The sequence below is a fragment of the Ovis aries genome, chromosome 4 (genome assembly GCF_016772045.2).
Source record: "Ovis aries strain OAR_USU_Benz2616 breed Rambouillet chromosome 4, ARS-UI_Ramb_v3.0, whole genome shotgun sequence".
Classification (NCBI taxonomy): Eukaryota; Metazoa; Chordata; class Mammalia; order Artiodactyla; family Bovidae; genus Ovis; species Ovis aries.
Window position 1 is genome coordinate 97,472,003 of NC_056057.1, and position 20,222 is coordinate 97,492,224.

Genomic DNA, 20,222 nt, shown 5'->3' on the forward strand with positions numbered 1-20,222 from the left:
ATGAACGTGGTCCTTGGGGACAATCAGGGCCTCACCGAGAACCAGGGGATAGAGAAGGCTGTCAGTTTTCCTTTGATGAAAGAGGACAGATCTGAATATAGAATTGCAGTCCATGGTGGGGTTCACTCTTGGGAGTGACTCAGGCAAGAGCCTCTCACCAGCACCCTCTATCCTTATGCTTCCCTGGGAGAGCACCCAGCCTTAAACTCCAGGGCTCACCTAAGAAAGGGTTTTGCTCAGGGTCTTTGCCCATGCCCTGCGGGAAGCACACACCCAGCATGCTATCTCCAGGAAGGTCAGGGTCTCCTGGGGGGCCATGTTTTCCCTGGGTCACTAAGGGCACACAAAGTGCTGGTGAAGAAGTGGGTTTAGGGCTGGGTAAGAGCCTCAGGATGGCCCTGTTATTCACGGACAGAGACCCCCAGGCACCTGGCTGCCTAGCTTGCTAGCCCTTCCCCATCCACGGTCCCCTCACCTGGTAATGTGCCAGGGTGTTGAGTCTCTTCCAGTCATTCTCAATCTTAGTGGTGATGTCTTCATCCTGCAGGATCATCCTCGCCCCGCTTCCTTGTCGCCACTCTGTAGGGGGAACAGTTCCATCTCAGACAGGCCCTTGGGCCCCTCCCATGGGATCCTGAGGACTCCTGTGCAGGCAAGTGCATGGCACCACCTCAGGGTGCATCCGAAGACAGACAGGTGCTTGCAGATGCTCCCAGAGGAGGGGCGTGGACGCTCTCAGCACAGGGGGACCCTGACTTCCAGGTCTGGTTCCAACAAACTATGTGACAGCCCTAGGAATAACGTCACCTCCACTGCCCACTTGTTCCTGGTGGGTGGCCACATCGGCAAGAAGTCAATGCTTATTAAATGAATGAAGAAGGCAGGGGGCTTCCCTGGTGGCTCAATGGTAAAGAATCGTCCCACCAAAGCAGAAGACATGGGTTTGACTTCCTGTGGGAAGATCTTGCCCTGCCGTGGAACAACTAAGCCCAGTACACCACAGCTACTGAGCCTGTGCCCTAGAGTCCAGAAACTGCAAATACCAAGCCCACATGCCACAACTACAGAAGCCTGGGCATCCTAGAGCCTGCACTCTGCGACAGAAGCCACTACTGTGAGAAACCTCTGCACTGCAACTAGAGAAAGCCACACAACAGTGAAGACCCAGCACGGCCAAAACTAAGTATTAAAAAAAGGCAAGTGAAGACACTTAAGAACATACTAAGCAAATGCAAGGTGGCATCACCACTATCACGTACTCTTTGCTTGACTGTGAGGTCTTGGAGCTAACGAGACCAAGACTGCAAATTCCATCACTAGGCACCCTCTTTCTATTCCAGGGGTGTGACTTGGACCCAAAAGCCAGCAGGTGGGCCAGTCTTGGCAGAGAGATTGAGTAAAATGTATGTGGAGGGGCCAGCAAAACCTATCCTCATGCCCAAGAACAGCCACAAAGTCAATGTGGCGAACAGCATCTTAGTGATCTATCCAACACCTAATTTTCTTTGATGCCATAGGTATACGCTTACCTCCCACTTTATCCTCATGGGTCCCAGACACCTACAATGCATGGGTTCGCTGATGGATCCCACATGGGGGAACAAGAGACTGTTTCTCATCCGCCAAACCCTCCCCACCACATGTGGTACAAATCACATGGAGATAGGGACACGCACATTCATGTCCTGAAAAGTTCACACATGGAGACCCAGGTGCAAGCCAGACACACGCCAGCTCTCATGCACGAACGCATCCACTTCCGCACACACACACACGCTCACATGCACACACCAGAAAGGAAAACGGCCTTTTCAATTCAAATACAACATGTGTGTCTGCCTAAAAGCCAGGAATCTGGTTTCCAAGCAGCCATGACCCCACTCAGTGCCTCACAGATGCTGAGATTCTGAAACGGATGAGAGCACCGGGTTTTTGCGGCGTGCAGGTGGGAGCTGGCGTGAGTTACCCACAGTCCTGGTCTAACCCCGCCTTGGATTTTTTACTGTGGCTCTGCAGACACACATTTCAGCTTCCCTCCCCTGTTCCCTCCCGTCCAGGCTGAGGGACCATGACTGATTCCTTCCTGCCTTGTGCACTTGGTGTGGCCAGTGCTGCAGATGAGAATCAGGCCCAGGAAGGGAGCTGCCTGCCTTCAGCAGGAACAGAGATATTTCTAACAGCCACGTCCGTGCCTCTAGCTCCCGAGCTTGTCTGCTGCTTGGTTTAGAGCTTCTTGTAGCAACGGGCTGTCCCAGGAAGGAAAACATGAGGTTGCCATGTGGGTTCACTGGAGCAGAGGCGCCTCCAGAGGTCTCTGGCGACCACCTGTCACTTAGGGCTGTTGATGGCACAGCTGGACTCGATCATGGTGGTGAGGGTCTCGGGGCAGGTGGGGTGGTATGTAAACGAGGAGATGCCCCACCAGGGCACCTGGCCATCAGCATTTTGTTTGTTTGTTATCATGTTCTGTTGTGGGATTTTTTGTTTTAGATTTTATGCAGGTAGGTATAGGTGCATGTTTTTTGAGTGGTTGCAGTGGCGTGCTGCAGTCCATGGGGTCGCAAAGAATCAGACAGGACTGAGCGACTGAACTGAACTGAAGACCAGCCTGGGCCAAGAATAAGGCAGGGGCACATGTTGTCCTAGTTGCACAAAGATAAATGGCCCTGAATGATAAAGCCTCATGGGTCTCCCCTCTTGCCTTGTGAATGGTGCCAGGCCATTAAGTCAGAGGAGAGCACATGGATGGGGGCCCAGAAGGCAGGCAGTGCTCTGCATGCCCCACATGGGAGCTGGAGGAGGAACAGGGGCCCAGCTCTGGACACTAAGTCTCCTGGCCAGGCCCGAGGGTGGAGGACTGCGCTTCACTGAAGAGGCTGTGGGGCTGGGCAGGATTAAGTGGGGGAAGGTACCCACCGAGGGCCAGCTTGCTGGTGTGCACTGGCTCCCTTGCCAATGGCTCTGTAGCACCTCTCAGGGGGATGTGAACAAACCAAACCACCGGGGGGACCAAGCAGTGACTGCTGGTGACTGAATTCTGGAGCCGGATGCACAATTCTTCACTAAACAACTGCCCTGAAGTTGTGCAGTGCGCAGCCTTTGCGGCCCTATGCAGCAGCCCTGGCTCTGAATCGCGTCCAGCAATTATGTAAGCAAGTGGGAGTCAGGCTGCCTCTCTGCCCTCGACTGAAAAAATGTAGGGCAGAGTGTGGCCATCCTCCCCCCACTCAGGGCAGCCAAGGGATGATGGCTTCTCCTTGGGAGTACAAAACTGATGCTGCCAGATGCCCAGCAGCAGGGCTGGCCCAGCACCTGGGACACAGTAAGTACCTGATGAGTATTTATTACATGAATAATACATAAGTGAAAAGAGTGAAATAGATGAATAGATGAAAGAGGAGAAAGAGTAAGTGAGTGAGTAACGGTGGCTTAGTTCCCAAGCAGTGAAAGGATTTTCTACCCGTGGGTTGCTGCTCCATGGTGGGCAGACAGCAAGCTACAGGTCAGCTGTGAGCTGAGCTGTTAGAACCTAGGACAAAGGTAGAGCTGACCTCCAGAAGCTCAATGGGCATGTTCACCACCAAAGTGAAAGTTCTCTGGAATGACTATCACTCGTTCTTCCAGTTTTACGACTGGGAAATTAAAGAAGCAGGTTGGGAAGGCAGACCTGGAGGTCACTGCAACTTGGAGCTCTGCAGCGTGGTGCCCACCACATGTGTGGGCCACTCAAGTGTTGGGGGTGTGGACAGTGATGGCTGGACTGGACAGTTGGGCTGTGGCCACATTGGGATGCTGGTGGGTAGCTGCCTCCCCTCAACTCCAGACTCTGAGCTCCAGGAATCCCAGTGGGACACAGCACTTCCACCTCCACAAAATCAAGTCCATGCGGATGGGGTTACATGCCTTCCACACGGGCTGCGGCTTGTGGTCCGTGATGATACGCAGTGGGCAGCAGGATGGTCAAGGGCAGCAGGAAGCCTTCTCATCACTGATGTCAGTGCTTAGTCACACATTTAAGGGCTGTCAGAAGAGGTGCCCTGTCTGTTGGTCCTGCCAGTCCCAGCCCCTGCCTCTGGTGGGGTGCCAGTGGGCAGCAGGGAGGCAACGACTATTGTCTTTTTGGCAATTATCTCAAAAAGTTAAAAATGTTCCTCCAACCACCAATATGATGATAGAAAGCTGGAGAACACTTAGTCCCGCTTTCAGATCTCTCCAGTGAAGTGTCAATTGCTCAGTCGTGTCTGACCTCTTTGTGACCCCATGGACTGTAGCCCACCAGGCTTCTCTGTCCGTGGAATTCTCCAGGCAAGAATACTGGAGTGGGTAGCCAGTCCCTTCTCCAGGAGATCCCGACTAAGCATTGCAGGCAGACTCTTTACCGTGTGAGCCATGAGGGAAGCTCTCTTAGATCTCTCAAGCCTGTTATTTTCTTCTCCTCCTACAGGAAAGGTGCTATGTGCCTTTTCCCCCTGAAATATCAGAAAGGTGCAAAAGTGAAAACCTCTGTTCCATCTCCAAACCAATCCTGAAGAATGAACCCCAGAAATATTGGAGCCTGATGTTGGTAGCTCCATCCCTGGGACATACAAGGAAGAAGAGAGGCTGTGGGTAGCCTGCCCAGCTGACCTAGAATGGAAGAGTGTGGATGCAATCTGAGGGCAGGGAGTGCCTGGCACCAAGCGACATAAGTGGGCTAAACTCATCCCTCAGTCTCCCTCTTCTCTGCCCAGGGTCCTCAAGCTCACCTGTGGCCTGAACACATGCCATTTCCATGTCACTCTTTTCCCTCCTTTTCTGAAACCCCATATCCAAGCCAGCTAGGGACTCTCTTTCCCCAGACTCACCATGGGGTATCTCAAGAAAATCAAACAGGGTAGGCTCCGCTTTCTGGAGTGCTACTGTGCTCCTTCAAGACCTGCTCTTGACAGAGGTAGGGGCTGTGGAGCTCACACTGGGACCAGGAACAGCCAAGGTCAAAGATCAAAGCTGCTGGCTTCCTTCTGTCCCAGGAAGAGTCCAGCCCACAAACTACATGGCCGGCTTCATGAACCCTCATCCCTACCCAGTGGTAGAGAGCCCCAAGGGCGGGGTGGGCCAGTTGAGGGCGAGGCAGACCTGCAGTCTTCAGGTCTGGTGTCCTTGGCAATGTGGACGGCTGGCCAGGTCACGAGGCCCCCGAGCAAGGGCATATCTAATTTTGTGCTCTGGGTACTTCTGCATATCCAACACAGGCTTAGTGCTAATAACAGTAATGGAAATCAACAGTATCCAGGTCTCCTCATCCCAGGTTCAGCATTCTTTCCACCAAATAGGCTCCTTCTGTCTTGCCTATGAAAACAGCACTAAAAATATCTCTCTTTTGTGTCCACACCTTGCTGTGTACCAGGTGACCCTGTTAGAACAGCTGAGGGGCAAAATGACAGCTGGGCCAATGGCCAGTGTCCTCTGGATGAATGCCCAGCTGCCCGACAGCTTTGCCTGCCCACGGGGCACAGTGAGACTGGAAAATGCCTCAAGGCATCAAATGATGTGAGCTTGGTGATGGTCCCAGTGAATCCTAAGACAGGGACTCATCACCCTGCCCACACTGGACCAGGTCATCTCCTTGCCCCCCCCGGACTAGGACACAGGAGGCATCTCCTACGGCCACCATGGTGAGAATCCACATCCACAAAGTCTTAGAGCTCTAACCTCACTCACTCAAAACTGAGTGCCCGCGGTGTGCTAGGCACTGTGCTGGCAGCACATTACTCAGATGAACAAGAAAACTTCCTAACACGAAAGCCCTGACCCCTGAAGGCCTCTGTGTGGAAGGTTATGCAGGAAAACAAAGGCGCACAGACCCAGAAAAGGGGGAGAGTAGAGGGGTATTTGGGGAGCGGGGAGGTGTTCTGGTCCACAGGTGCCACTTCTGTGCCACTTCTAGGGATTCGTGAGGATGAGTCCTTGTGGGAAGGAAGGAAGTTTGGAACTGAGTTAAGAAAGGTCTGGAATACCAATACTTTACTAATATCTTAGTCTAGTGTCTAAGGCATCTAGGGTTGAGCTGGAAAACCAGAGACGGGGGTGGATGAACAGGAGTAGGGGAGCCCTGCCCAAGAAGGGGAGGACCTGGCCAAAGGCAGGGTGGGGTGGGGTGGGATGCTCAGGAGATAGGATGGTACCTGGAGGTTCTTGGAGAAGAAGGCGTGGGAGCAACAATGGGGTGCCCCCACATTTCTGAGAGGTGTCCAGAGGAATAGTAGGGAGCTGAGGTGTAGAGGAAGGAGGGGTTTATCTGCAGGCCACCTGGAGGAAACACTGGCACCCAGGACATCACTGGGTCTGGCTCTTGGAAGGTCCCCTACCCACCAGCAGGTATCACTTGGAGAGGGAAGCCCCCCCAGGAAGCACGATCGCCTCACTAGCTCAGGGCCTCATGGTGTGCATGCAGACAGGCGCGCACGCATGTGCATGCACACACACGCATAGCCACACACGTGCACACACGCACGCACACACTCGCACGATACCTCATTTCACCCCCTAAGGCTCTGCGGCCACCAAACTCTGCCTGCCCCAGACCCCAGTCCAGTCTTTGCATCAGCCTCTCTCCTCAGACCCATCACAGGAAGCTTTAGGAGGGGGTGAGCTAGAGGGATGAAGGGGGTGCCCACCAGGCTGGTTAGAACTGGCTGAGTCAACCCTTCTGATCCACAGGGAACCAACTTTAGAACTAGCTGCCTGCACTCCCACCCCAGGCTGCCTTTCTTCCCTGCCAGGTGCTGAGCAGGGTCTCAGCAGGTGCACACGCCAGCCCGCACAGGGCCCTCTCTGCCTCCCAAACCAGGGTCCCGAGCAGAAGGCTAGAGGAGGAGCCACAACTCTACTGCTGCACATCTGTCTGCAGGTGAGCCCCAAGGAGAACACCTGGCAGGGAGCCTGGATGCCCTCGGCACCCAGCCACTCCAAACTGTGGGAGGGAGCAGCTTTGGAGAAGAGGGGGGAGAGGCCAGAACAGAATCAGTGTCAATGCAAATAGTTGGGAAATTGACTCAGGAATTGGGGGGGGCATCTAAATATGATTGGTTAAAAGAGGAATAATTTGCTGGTGAGAGCAAGTTCTAAAATATAAAATAAGTGAACTAGGAAATGTGGTGTTCAAAAGAAGAAACCCTAAATCGAACAGTGCCATCTACTTTCAAGCCCTAGGTCTTTGCAAACTGTAAAGTGTGGTGCCCCAGCTAGTTGTCGCTTTGAGGAAGTCTGGAGAGCTAAAGGAAAAAGCAGGCTGTGCTCCACTACTCGATCTAAGAGAGGTGAGCTAGAGCTTAGTGGGTATTCTTGAACATGGAATAATATGGAGGCTCTGGTGGTGCTCCAGGGTGGTGTGCCATGCTGTGCTGTGTCAAAGAAGAGTTAAGAGGCAAGGGATGGGTGGCTGGAAGGAGGAAAGGTGACCCAGGTAGGAAAGGTGACCCAGGTATTCATATGCACATCACCGAGGGAAAATTGCTGGCTCTGACCTCTTCACAGCTCTGCCTGCAGCCCCTGCCCTACTCCAGGCTCCAAGCACAAAGGACAGAAACACTCACAATCCAATTTGTTATACTTCCACCTTCCAGGGAGAGAAGGAGGTGAAATAAAAAAGAAAAAAAAAATCCCATTATCTTTATCTGTCCTTCCCATCAGGTGCAGCGAAAAATGCAAACTGGGGCGACAGTTGCTGTGAACTCTTTATATTTCATTCAGAAGATAGTGTATCTTTTTGTTGCATACAGGAATTACTTATTTGAAAAAATATACCCTTTCAGACAGAAGGGGTGGCGGAGTTCCGGGGCTATTGATGGGGCACTTGCATTAAACCAGAGGAACTGGGAGGTCATGGCTTGTGGAGGAGCTTGTGCGGGAAGGGAGTGGTTGTTCTCACTTCCTGCTGTGTGACCAGAGCCCAGGCTCCATGCCTCTCTGAGCTACAGAGTCTCCTGTGCAGTGGAACAGAATGGCATCAATTATGTCCTCTGGGGAATGAACAGAGGAGACAAGAGTCCCTTGGCTCGGAAAGAGCAGTGTCCAGCCTCCTTCTACTGTGCAAAGAATGAGGAACTGCCAGCCGTATGGCTCCCTCTGCGCTGGGCATTTCCCCAGGGCAGGCTCTTATGACACGTTGGTTGAGGCGTTTGGTGATGTAACAGGGTTGTGGTTTATTTAGTCACTCAGTCGTGTTTGACTCTGTGACCCCATGGACGGTAGCCCACCAGGATCCTCTGTCCGTGGGATTTCCCAGCAAGAATACTGGAGCAGGTTGCCATGACCTCTCCAGGAGATCTTCCCAACCCAGGGATCCTACATTGGCAGGCAGATTCTTTATCACTAGGCCACCACTGAAGTCCCGTATAAGGGAGTACCTATAACCAATACCTATGGGAGGAAAGGGGCATCAACTTGGTGAGGACAGCCTCACATATAACAAAGTGGGGAGCCCTAGCACTGTGCTTTCAAAGCTCCCAAGGCCCACTCGCCCCAGCATAGTCCTTAACTCCTGCCCTGGGATGTCTTCCCTTCCCTAGATTCCAAGACACTCAAAGAAAGGCAGGTTCTGTGTCCTTCGCTTTGACTCTTACAATGGTTAGTTCTATCATATGTCAACTTGTCTGGGCCACAGTGCCCACCTGGATAGCTGGTTAAAAATTATTCTGGATGTTTCTGTGAGGGTGTTTTTGGATGACATTAATATTTAAATTGGTTGGCTTTGAGTAAAGCGAATTGCCCTCCATAATGTAGGTGGACCTCTTCTAATTAGGTGAAGGCCTGAGTAGAACAAAGATTGACCTCCCCTGAGGAGGAGGGACTTCTGCAGCAGGTGCCTTTGGATTTGAACTGTAACATGGCTCTTCCCTGGGTCTCCAGCCTGCTGGCTTTCCCTATAGATTCTGGACTTAACAGCCTTCACGCTAGACATCCTCCCAGAATTCATATGTTGACTCCTAACCCTCAATGAGATGGCATTTAGAGGTGGGGCCTTTGGGAGGGTGCCTGAGGTCATAAGGGTGGAACCCTCATGAATGGGATTAGTGTCCTTGTAAAAAAGATCCCCTGCCTTTTCTAAAACCAGCTTGAACATCAGGGAGTTCACGGTTCACATATTGCTGAAGTCTGGCTTGGAGAATTTTGAGCATTACTTTACTAGCATGTGAGATGAGTGCAATTGTGCGGTAGTTTGAGCATTCTTTGGCATTGCCTTTCTTTGGAATTGGAATGAAAACTGACCTTTTCCAGTCCTGTGGCCACTGCTGAGTTTTCCAAATTTGCTGGCATATTGAGTGCAGCACTTTCACAGCATCATCTTTCAGGATTTGAAACAGCTCAACTGGAATTCCATCACCTCCACTAGCTTTGTTCATAGTGATGCTTTCTAAGGCCCACTTGACTTCACATTCCAAGATGTCTGGCTCTAGATTAGTGATCACATCATCATGATTATCTGGGTCGTGAAGATCTTTTTTGTACAGTTCCTCTGTGTATTCTTGCCACCTCTTCTTAATATCTTCGGCTTCTGTTAGGTCCAGACAATTTCTGTCCTTTTTCGAGCCCATCTTTGCATGAAATGTTCCCTTGGTATCTCTAATTTTCTTGAAGAGATCTCTAGTCTTTCCCATTCTGTTGTTTTCCTCTATTTCTTTGCATTGATCGCTGAGGAAGGCTTTCTTATCCCTTCTTGCTATTCTTTGGAACTCTGCATTCAGATGTTTGTATCTTTCCTTTTCTCCTTTGCTTTTCACCTCTCTTCTTTTCACAGCTATTTGTAAGGCCTCCCCAGACAGCCATTTTGCTTTTTTTGCATTTCTTTTCCATGGGGATGGTCTTGATCCCTGTCTCCTGTACAATGTCACAAACCTCATTCCATAGTTCATCAGGCACTCTATCTATCAGATCTAGGCCCTTAAATCTATTTCTCACTTCCACTGTATAATCATAAGGGATTTGATTTAGGTCATACCTGAATGGTCTAGCGGTTTTCCCTACTTTCTTCAATTTAAGTCTGAATTTGGCAATAAGGAGTTCATGATCTGAGCCACAGTCAGCTCCTGATCTTGTTTTTGTTGACTGTATAGAGCTTCTCCATCTTTGGCTGCAAAGAATATAATCAATCTGATTTCGGTGTTGACCATCTGGTGATGTCCATGTGTAGAGTCTTCTCTTGTGTTGTTGGAAGTGGGTGTTTGCTATGACCAGTGCATTTTCTTGGCAAAACTCTATTAGTCTTTGCCCTGCTTCATTCTGCATTCCAAGGCCAAATTTGCCTGTTACTCCAGGTGTTTCTTGACTTCCTACTTTTGCATTCCTGTCCCCTATAATGAAAAGGACATCTTTTTGGGGTGTTAGTTCTAAAAGGTCTTGTAGGTCTTCATAAAACCATTCAAATTCAGTTTCTTCAGCATTACTGGTTGGGGCATAGACTTAGATAACTGTGATATTGAATGGTTTGCCTTGAGACAAACAGAGATCATTCTGTCGTCTTTGAGATTGCACCCAAGTACTGCATTTCGGACTCTTTGGTTGACCATGATGGCTACTCCATTTCTTCTGAGGGATTCCTGCCCGCAGGAGTAGATGTAATGGTCATCTGAGTTAAATTCATTTGTCTCTATCACCCCGTACCCCTGTCTAGATTTAGGGCTCCCCTCTCTGTGGTTGCAGTCAGTAGATATTCTCCATTCACCCCACATCGACCAGATCTCCCTCGTTTAGGCTTTTCACCATATCCCCATTCGGGATATCGTATTCGGGGTCTCCCTAGATAACCTCTCTGACCTCAACTCCCCTTGCTGTCTCTCGCCCCCCGCCGAGGGAGGCCGGGCTGAGCTGGGCTCAGATCGGGTCACCTGTCCCTTCTCTCTCCAGCCAAATGGCCCCCCGGCCGTGGCTCTGGGTCAATGCCCGCTGGTGGGGCCAGGCCCCATGCACCGCCGGCTCCAAAATCACTGCAGATGGTGACTGTAGCCATGAAATTAAAAGACGCTTACTCCTTGGAAGAAGTTATGACCAACCTAGATAGTATATTCAAAAGCAGAGACATTACTTTGCTGACTAAGGTCTGCCTAGTCAAGGCTATGGTTTTTCCTGGGGTCATGTATGGATGTGAGAGTGGGACTATGAAGAAGGCTGAGCGCCAAAGAATTGATGCGTTTGAATTGTGGTGTTGGAGAAGACTCTTGAGGGTCCCTTGGATTGCAAGGAGATCCAACCAGTCTATTCTGAAGGAGATCAACCCTGGGATTTCTTTGGAAGGAATGATGCTAAACCTGAAGCTCCAGTACTTTGGCCACCTCATGAGAAGAGTTGACTCATTGGAAAAGACTCTGATGCTGGGAGAGATTGGGGGCAGAAGGCGAAAGGAACTACCCAGGACGAGATGGCTGGATGGCATCACGGACTCGATGGACATGAGTCTGAGTGAACTCCGGGAGATGGTGATGGACAGGGAGGCCTGGCGTACTGTGATTCATGGGATCGCAAAGAGTCGGACACGACTGAGTGACTGAACTGAACTGAAAAAAGATCCCAGAATGCTCCTTGGAGAAGAAAATGGCAACCCACTCCAATACTCTTGCCTGGAAAATCCCATGAACAGAGGAGCCTGGTGGGGTACAGTTCACGGGGCTACAAAGAGTTGGATATGATTGAGCGACTGAGCACATGTTTTCTTGCCCACTTTCTGTCACATATAGTCCCAATAAAAGAATGGCCATCTATGCACCAGGAAGTGGGTTCTCTGCTGCTGCTTCTGCTGCTGCTAAGTCGCTTCAGTCATGTCCGACTCTGTGCGACCCCATAGACGGAAGCCCACCAGGCTCCTCCATCCCTGGGATTCTTCAGGCAAGAACACTGGAGTGGATTGCCATTTCCTTCCCCAATGCAGGAAAGTGAAAAGTGAAAGTGAAGTCGCTCAGTCGTCCCTGACTCCTAGTGACCCCATGGACTGTAGCCTACCAGGCTCCTCTGTCCATGGGATTTTCCAGGCAAGAGTACTGGAGTGGGGTGCCATTACCTTCTTCTTCCTGAACCAGGAAGTGGGTTCTCGCTGGACCTTAAATCTGCTGACACTTTGATCTTGGACTTCTCAGCTGCCAGAATTGTGAGAAATTATTTTCTGTTGTTTATAAGTCAAGCAGGCTATGGTATTCCATTATGCCAGCCCAAACAGATTCCTCCTGGTCCATTATTAATGAAATCCTCCATAACTGCATGAACCAATTTCTTCAAATAAGCCTTTCTCTATATAAACATATCCCATCCCACTGGTTCTGTTTCTCTGGAGAACACTGGCTAATAGAGTTCCCCATCTTCCCTCAATGCCTGTAGAAGCTGGTGGAGTGGGCAGGGTAGGAGAGCTTCAGTCCCAGGAACAATGAACAGAAGTGTTAGGAATAGGGGACTAGGCCAGGCCAGGTGCCATAGTGATGATGAAAGGCAGGGGAAGGGGTTGGAGCTGGATGTACCTGGGGTAATAACAGAGGTGGTTTAAAATGTCTTTGTTTCCTTCTAAGCTGGCCTGGGACAGATGTCCATGCCTTGCCAGGTGGGGGTGGGCAGTCTTTGCCCAATGCCGTCAGCCATGGAAAGAGGTAGCATGGAGGGAAGTGAAGTGGAGGGGTATGCTTGGCTGTCTTGCCTCCAATGCATGTGCCTCAGAGACTTCTCTGTGCCTACATGCTCTGTGTCCCGTTGTTGCTGTTGTTTAGTTGTCCAGTTGCGTCTGACTCTTTTATGACCCTATGGATTGAGATTTTCCAGGCAAGAATACTGGAGAAGGTTGCCATTTCCTTTCTCCAGGGGATCTTCCCAACCCAGGGATCGCACTCATGTCTCCTGTCTGCATCTCCTGCATAGCAGACAGATTCTTTACCGCTGAGCCACCAGGGAAGCCCATATGTCCTTTTGGCACAGATTAATTTTTGATAACAATCTCACCTTATATTTGTAAACTGCATTCAGGCTTTCAAGGCACTTTCACCTACACAATGGGAAAAACTTGCCTTGCCTCTCTCTCCCCACGGAGGCCATGCAACTGAATGGGAGCAAATCTTGTGGAAGAAGCATTTGGGTCTCTGAGGAGGCCCTATTTTATTTGTTATGGAATCTGGCTTTGGTAGAAAGAAGACCAGAGCTGCGGAGACAGCTCTAGACCCTGCACTTAATAGAAAAGAAGGAAATTCCTCAGAAGAGCATCCATCATGGGAGGCCTTTGTGAGAAGTTCAATATGACACCACTTCCCCAGGAAGACAAGGCCCCAGATGCTCAAATTGTCTCCTTCCTTTGGTTTCTCCCCTTTACCCTGCCTTCTGCGAGGGCTCATCCATCCAGTGATCTTGCATCCTCCCTAGCAGCTCCTGTGATGAGAAGGATGGCTCCTTTGCCCTCTTGGGACCTGGTGAGCACCATGCCTCTGGCCTGAGCAGCCTCTAGCTTGAGAGAGTAGCAACTTTTGAGCGGGCCCTGTTTGCTGCATAGACCTCAGGCTTCCTTCACTCATGGTGGATGGCAGGAAGTGGACAACAGGAAGTGGATGGCAGGAAGTAGACAGCAGGAAGTAGACGGCAGGAAGTGGATGGCAGGAAGTGGCCATGTCTGCTTTGGATACTGCTGCCTCCACTCCAGATTCATTACATCCTTTCATCAACAATCTGCTTTGCTGGACTTGCACCCAACAAACGTTCTAAAGTTAAAAGCAGTCCCTCCCCTTCCAAGTTCTGGGTGTGTCGCTTCCAGGTGGGGACGGTTGATCCTGAACAATATCTACCTACCAGCCTTGACATGGTCTCTCTCCCCCATAGGAGGTCAGCCCATTCCCAAGCACCAGAAGTGCACAGTTCTGTACGCACCCACCCAGTGAGCTCTTGCCATGTTCTAAACTAAGGCACAAGCTTTTGAAACTCAACTTCCAGCATGAAGATAAAGGTTCTTGTAATAGTTCCTCCTCATGGTCCTGCTAGGCCAGGGTTCTCCTCCCACCCATATTGCAGATGAGGACTTTGACAAGCCACGGCTCTCACAGATGAATAAAAGGCATGGTGAGTACTACCTGGTGACCGTAGAAAACTCAGTTCTCCCTGGCAGACCCATGGTTGATCAGCTCACTTAATTACTTGGGGCTAGGGACATGGGGGTCTTCCTTCCCTGGCACTATCTTCTCTCCCACTGGTTCTATAACTGAGCCTTTGACTCCATCAGTCTGTGGGATCTTCCTGGTGGTAGACTCCCCCCAACACAGACACAAATGGCCACTCCAACTTAGGGACCAGTGCTGGGGACACACTCGCCCGGTACCCTCTACCCTGAGGATCTCACAGATACTTCCTCCTTGTCCCAGAAACATACACAGAGACAGCTCCAAAGGGAAGAGGAGAATGTGCTCAGCCAGTCTCTCCCTCTGGGCAGAGAGGGAGAGACTCTCTTTCTCCCGGCTGCCAAGCTCCGGGCACAGGGCCAAACACATCCTGCCAAGAGCCAACCAAGAGGAGAGGTGAGGAGGGGGGTGGGGAATCAGTAAGAACTGAGGTGAGTGTATTTCCTGATTTTGAGTCTTTAGGCATCAGAATTTGGGGGGAGGGGTGGTGAGGCAGTGGGAGGGAATGAAAATTCCCTGCGGATTTTAGAAAATAGCACAGATGCCCATCTGCTTTGGATGGCTTAGCTGAAGCCAGCTTCGAGGCCAGATGGATGCATTAGGGGCCTCTGGAGGTCGTCTCCCCTCTATGTTGCCATTAATTTCCAGACTCAACCATGTACACACCTAAACACCTTTCCTTCCATGCCCAGGATCAACAAACAGATACATACCATTTCCTCACCAGTATTATCTTCATAATCAGTAATAATAGTGGCCAGTACTTCCTGGGAGGTACTATGGACCAGGCAGTGCATTAAAGGCTTCTATATGCATCCTCTCCTTTCATTCTTACAATGAGGCAGGCACTATTATTTATCTCCATTTTATAGGCAAAGAAACTAAGGCACAGAAAAGTTAAGCAACTAGACCAAGGTTACACAGAACTCAGTGCAACCAGGACCCAAACTCAGGCAGGTGTGATGCTGATCCGTGATGCCAAACTGCCTCTCTTCAGCCCTGGCCTCTTTGGAGCCTGGGGCTCCTCACTAGGATTTCCCCAGGTCACTGAGTGACATGCAGGCAAGCTGTAACTGGATCTAAGTTCAGCTGGCCCTAAGTGGCAAGCCCTTGTTTATATAGGCTATGCGATCTATTCATGGAACATTCAAATAAAATGTCACCCTGCTCCATGGTAGGCTGTCATATCTCATTTTTCTCTATCCTTCCTCCATCACTGACCCAGATCCCTCCTGCTTTTGGTAGTCAGCAAAAATTAGAAGCACAGCACAGAGGCAAAGGGAAAGGCCTGGGGGCACAGAGAAGGTGGTGGCAAGACCTTGGGCCACGCGGATTCAGACTAAATCCTCTTTGCTGCAGACACGACACCTCCACTGCCACCCCTCCACTGCTCAAAAGACCCCAGAGGCAGTCAGATCGCCAGCAGACTGTGGTCCCCTCTCTGCTTATTTCTCACTAAGGGGCCATGAAGAAGCAGCCCCTGGGCTCCTGGGGGCCATGCATACCTGCTCTGTGCACCCTGGCTCCACTGGTGTTTAGGAGGGGCTTCTGACCAGTCACAGGACAGCCTCCTGGGTGGGCTGCTTACTCACCTAGGTCCATGTCTGCAGCTTTGGGCCGGTGGGAGCAGGGCACGTTCTTGAAGATGGCATCCAGAATCTTCTCCTTGACCTGAGTAATGGTGTCGCAGTTGAGGATCTTCACTGGGACCTCGGGACTATTGGCGTTGTCGGGATTGACACAGCTCAGGACCTGGTGGAGTGGAGAGAGGAGGTGCGTGGGGAGGGCAGCCTGGAGGGCCCAGGGATCGCCAGCAGCAGCCCGAGGTCCTCTCCTGAAGGGCTCGCATCTCTGCGGGTTAGACTGGAGTAGGGTAGGATGACCCCAGCTAAGCCCTCTTCCCTTCCTGTCCCCACAAGCAATAGGAAGGTACCACGGCTTCAGCGTCACTGCAGGAGTAGGAGCTGCATATATTTAATTCCTCACCACAAAAGACTCCATTAAAAGCCTGATTTGTCAAAGGGAGCGATGTCCAAGCAGGAGGAGGCAGCGAGGGGCAGTGTGTCTGAGGATGGACGCTACTGCACGCCCTACTGTCTCACACACATGCAGTAGGCACCATCTCCATGCACACCCAGACCCTCACCCACCCCTGAGACCCCTGCCCTATCCCTGTGTGTCAGTCTGTCTTTCTCATCAGTCTGTCTCTCACACTCTAATGGGAAGCTGGCTCCTTTCTCCAAAGATTTCATATGCTTTGATTTTTGTGTGGGTTCCAGGCTGATTGGAGGTTGGAGAATCTGTAAGAAGCTTAGTGTGATCTTTAAAAAATAAAAAGACGCCCTCTAAAAACTGCAGGTTCAGGCCACCCACAAGCCCGTCCTGGCTCCGAACCTGAAACCTGGTGATGTGGGAGGAGGCCACTCTGGCCCAGGACTTCAAGTTCTCTTTTTGGAACTAGTCGGGTAAGCCAAGACTCTGCCTAAATCACCAAGCTATACTTTTTCCTTTAAAATGTTCTGGACCATTTCTAACAGCTTTGCATCTCTTGCTATTCTCAGCGTGAGCTCTCTCTACATGGTGAGACTGTGGAATCCTTTTCGGGGGGTGGAGTGTGGGGGGAGAACCAGAGCTGGTCGGGCTGGGTGCTCTGGGTCCCAGGTGCTGGTAAGTGGCCCTGCCATTCCGGGTTCCTGCACCCTCTGCCTGACCCTGCGACCTGCGCCTTTTGTGAATTTCCATCTCAGAACTTTCACTGCATATCCACCCCCACCCCCCCAACCCCCAACCATTTCCCAACTGCATGTCTGGTTCACAGATTCAGACAACGGCCTTCCACCCCCCACCCCCCTCCTGCTCCATGTGGCGTCAATCAGAGCCCTGGCCCCTGGACGCCTGCCTTTCATTAGCGACCAGACTGCTGTGAGCTCAAACCAGAACATGCTTATTCCATTAAGATGAAGAAAACCTCCTAAATCTATAAAACCAAACTCTCACCCTCAAAATGTCTTAAATTGAAAACATTGGTGGAAGGAACTCTGGACCACGCACTCCTTCCGCGTGCGCTCTCCAAACCATTCCCTTGCAAGAGCCTTCTGGGCACCCCCTCCCGGCCCCCTCAGTGGTCAAGCACAGCCTGTCCATCTGTGCTCCTCTGTACTGCCCTGGGCTCCTGTGCTCTGGGCCACTTGGGAGGAGGGAAGTTGATCTCCCCAGGCAGCATCACAGCTTTATCTGGGCTGCGAGACCATGAGGCAGAGGCTGCCACCTGAGTTTGTGCCTCCCCCCCGCCCCCATCTCAACATTTCTGCTTGCCCCTGGAGTTCGTGGTGGCCCCATGGGAACAGCTTTGTGGAGTGTCAGGGCACCTGGAGAGGCAGTAGTGGTCCCACCAAGGGACAGGGCTCCCAGTCACAGGCCAAGCCCCAGCTCCCCCGGAAGTTCCTTTCCCCACGTCCATGCCTCTGGGCTATTTCAGAGCAAACTGCCTGGGGTTTGTTCTGCTAGGTCATTGGTTCTCAAACATTCCTGTGACTACGATCACTAAAATGGTTATAAAGTGTTAGTTGCTCAGTTGTGTCTGACTCTTTACGACCCCGTGGGCTATAGCCCACCAGGCTCCTCTATCTATGGAACTCTCCATGCCAGATACTGGAGTGGGTAGCTGTTCCCTTCTCCAGGAGATCTGCCCTACCCAGGGATCAAACCCGGGTGTCCTGCATTGCTGGCAGATTCTTTACCATCTGACCCACCAGGGAAGCCCCCATTACTAAAGGGTTGGGTTAAAATGCAGATTCTGACTTGGGAGGCGGAGGACCGGGCCTAAAACTCTGCTTTCCGGCAGGCTCCCAGGTGAGAACCTAGCACTCTAGCAGGCTCCCAGCGAGGCTCTTGGGCGCTCCCAGCAGCAGGGTCCTAGGCATGCTAGTCTAAGTTCAATCGAATTCATCACTCAGCACAGAGGAGGTGCATCTGACTGTCAGCCGATGCTTGCCGAGCCTCTCAGCACCTGTCTCACTCCCGCCCAGCACAAGGTTACCATCAGTTGGGCCACAGTGCCCTGGGCTCCTCCAGTCATGCTGGATTCTAGGATGTCCTGGACTTTATTTGACCCCTTCATCTCGATTCTCAGGTCAGCCCTGTCTGCCGCTAACACACTTTCTTCCTGACCCCTCCTCACCAATGACCAGGCTGCTCCCCCTTCCACGGGAGGGAGTTTCCTCTCACAGGCCTGAGGGTGGCTATTAAATCTCCCAGCAGCCATTTTTTTCTCCAGGCAAGACAGTTGCAATTTCCTTCCCCTTCCCTCACGGTGCCTCTTCCCCAAGTCTTTCTACCTCAGTGGATACGCTTCCCTGACCCACTCCAATTTCCTCACAATCTCTTGAAATCAAGTCATCTGCAACCGAGCTGGTTGTGCTAATAGTTTGGCCTCTGGCATAAAGCATGCTGCAATTTGGGGACACAGTGTTATTACAACTCATTGTGTTGGCTTCAATATTGGGGAACCGCTGATGAGATGGGAAAGAAAGGGAGCTGAGAGGGAGAAACCAGGCAGGAGACATTTCAACAGTAGCTTTTTTAGCTCTTTAAGAAATCTATTCAGGTCTCTATTTTTGGAAGTTTTTTTTTCCCTTTTCCCTTTCCCATGTTAATCAGAGACTCTGACTCTCCCCTGGAGCAGACCACGACAACAAGGAAGCTGGGCCCTCACTCAGACATGGATGCCTTGAAGCCTTGTCAACTGAGCCAGTCCTGGCAGATCCACTGAGATGCCTGTTGGGGTCTCCAGGGCCCTCCAAGGATGGAGTGGGACAGGTGCATCATGGTTGCACCACTGCCAGCCAGCAGGACCAGCTGTGTTCAGAGTGGCTGGGAGATCTCCCCAGCTGGCTTCGGGGTCTGGGATTCATCCTCGGCTCAGGGCTTCTGCCCAGTTCTGCCTTGCCTCAGGCTGTTGTGTATCTCATCTCCTGATAAGTGCATTTTAAACTTGTCTATTCTCTGTCCTTCTTTATGGTCCAACTGGATGTGAGAGTTGGACCATAAAGAAGGCTGAGCACTAAAGAATTGACGTTTTCCAATTGTGGTGCTGGAGAAGACTCTTGAGAGTCCCTTGAACAACTAGGTGATAAAACCAGTCAATCCTAAAGGAACTCAACCCTGAATACTCATTGGAAGAACTGATGCTGAAGCTCCAAAACTTTGGCCACCTGAAGAGAAGAACTGACTCACTGGAAAAGACCCTGATGCTGGGAAAGATTGAGGGCAAGAGGAGAAGGGGGTGACAGAGGATAAGATGGTTGGATGGCATCACTGACTCAATTTGACATGAATTTGAGCACACTCCAGGATATAGTGAAGGGCAGGGAAGCCTGGCCTATTGCAGTCCATGGGGTCACAAAGGATGGTACACAACTTAGAGACCGAACAACATTCTCTGTCCATTTCTGTCTCTTCCACCTTCATTCTTGTGCTCCCTCCAAGTACCACCCTCCACAGCTATCTTTTATCTCCTTTTCTCACTCTGGGCTTCCCTTGTGGCTCAGCTGGTAAAGAATCTGCCTGCAATGTGGGAGACCTGGGTTCGATCTCTGGGTTGGGAAGATCCCCTGGAGAAGGGAAAGGCTACCCACTCCAGTGTTCTGGCCTGGGGAATTCCAAGGACTGTATAAGTCCATGGGGTCGCAAAGAGTCGGACATGACTGAGCGACTTTCACTCGCTTCTTCTACCTTCTGTCCTCTTTCCTGGAGAAGGTCTGGTGGGAGATCAGAGCTCTCTCCCAGAAAAGCCCAAGAGTGAGCTCCCTAGCCTGGAAAGAGAGTGGGCACCGGCAGACAGTCATGGGGGGAAGAGATGCAGGACTCACATGAGCCAGCAGTGGGGAGCCTTGACCCTGGGCTCAGGGCTTTGTACACCTGATCACACTCCACCTTCTAGACAGCTCTGGGAGGTAAAGAGTGCCATTATCCCTGTTTTATTATTATCCTATTTTTTCAGCTAAAAACCCCAAAGTCAGATTTATTTTTAAGAGTCCCGCCCCAAATCTCCCAGCTGGTCAGAAGGAATCGGGGCTCCAATCCAGGTCTGCCTGGTTCCAAACCATGTGC

The 20,222-nt window shown here is 51.2% G+C and overlaps 1 protein-coding gene across 3 annotated transcripts in view; it reads right to left on the reverse strand.

The window, feature by feature from the left end:
- The window catches only part of PLXNA4 (plexin A4), a 499,413-nt gene that overhangs the window by 24,562 nt on the left and 454,629 nt on the right, over positions 1-20,222 (reverse strand). For all 3 annotated transcript variants that reach the window (XM_012177152.5, XM_042248843.2, XM_042248844.2), the window contains 2 exons: positions 15,704-15,863; positions 476-579 (listed from right to left, as the gene is read on the reverse strand). In XM_012177152.5, the coding sequence (XP_012032542.3) occupies positions 476-579; positions 15,704-15,863 (264 nt within the window). The remainder of the gene's footprint in view (positions 1-475; positions 580-15,703; positions 15,864-20,222) is intronic.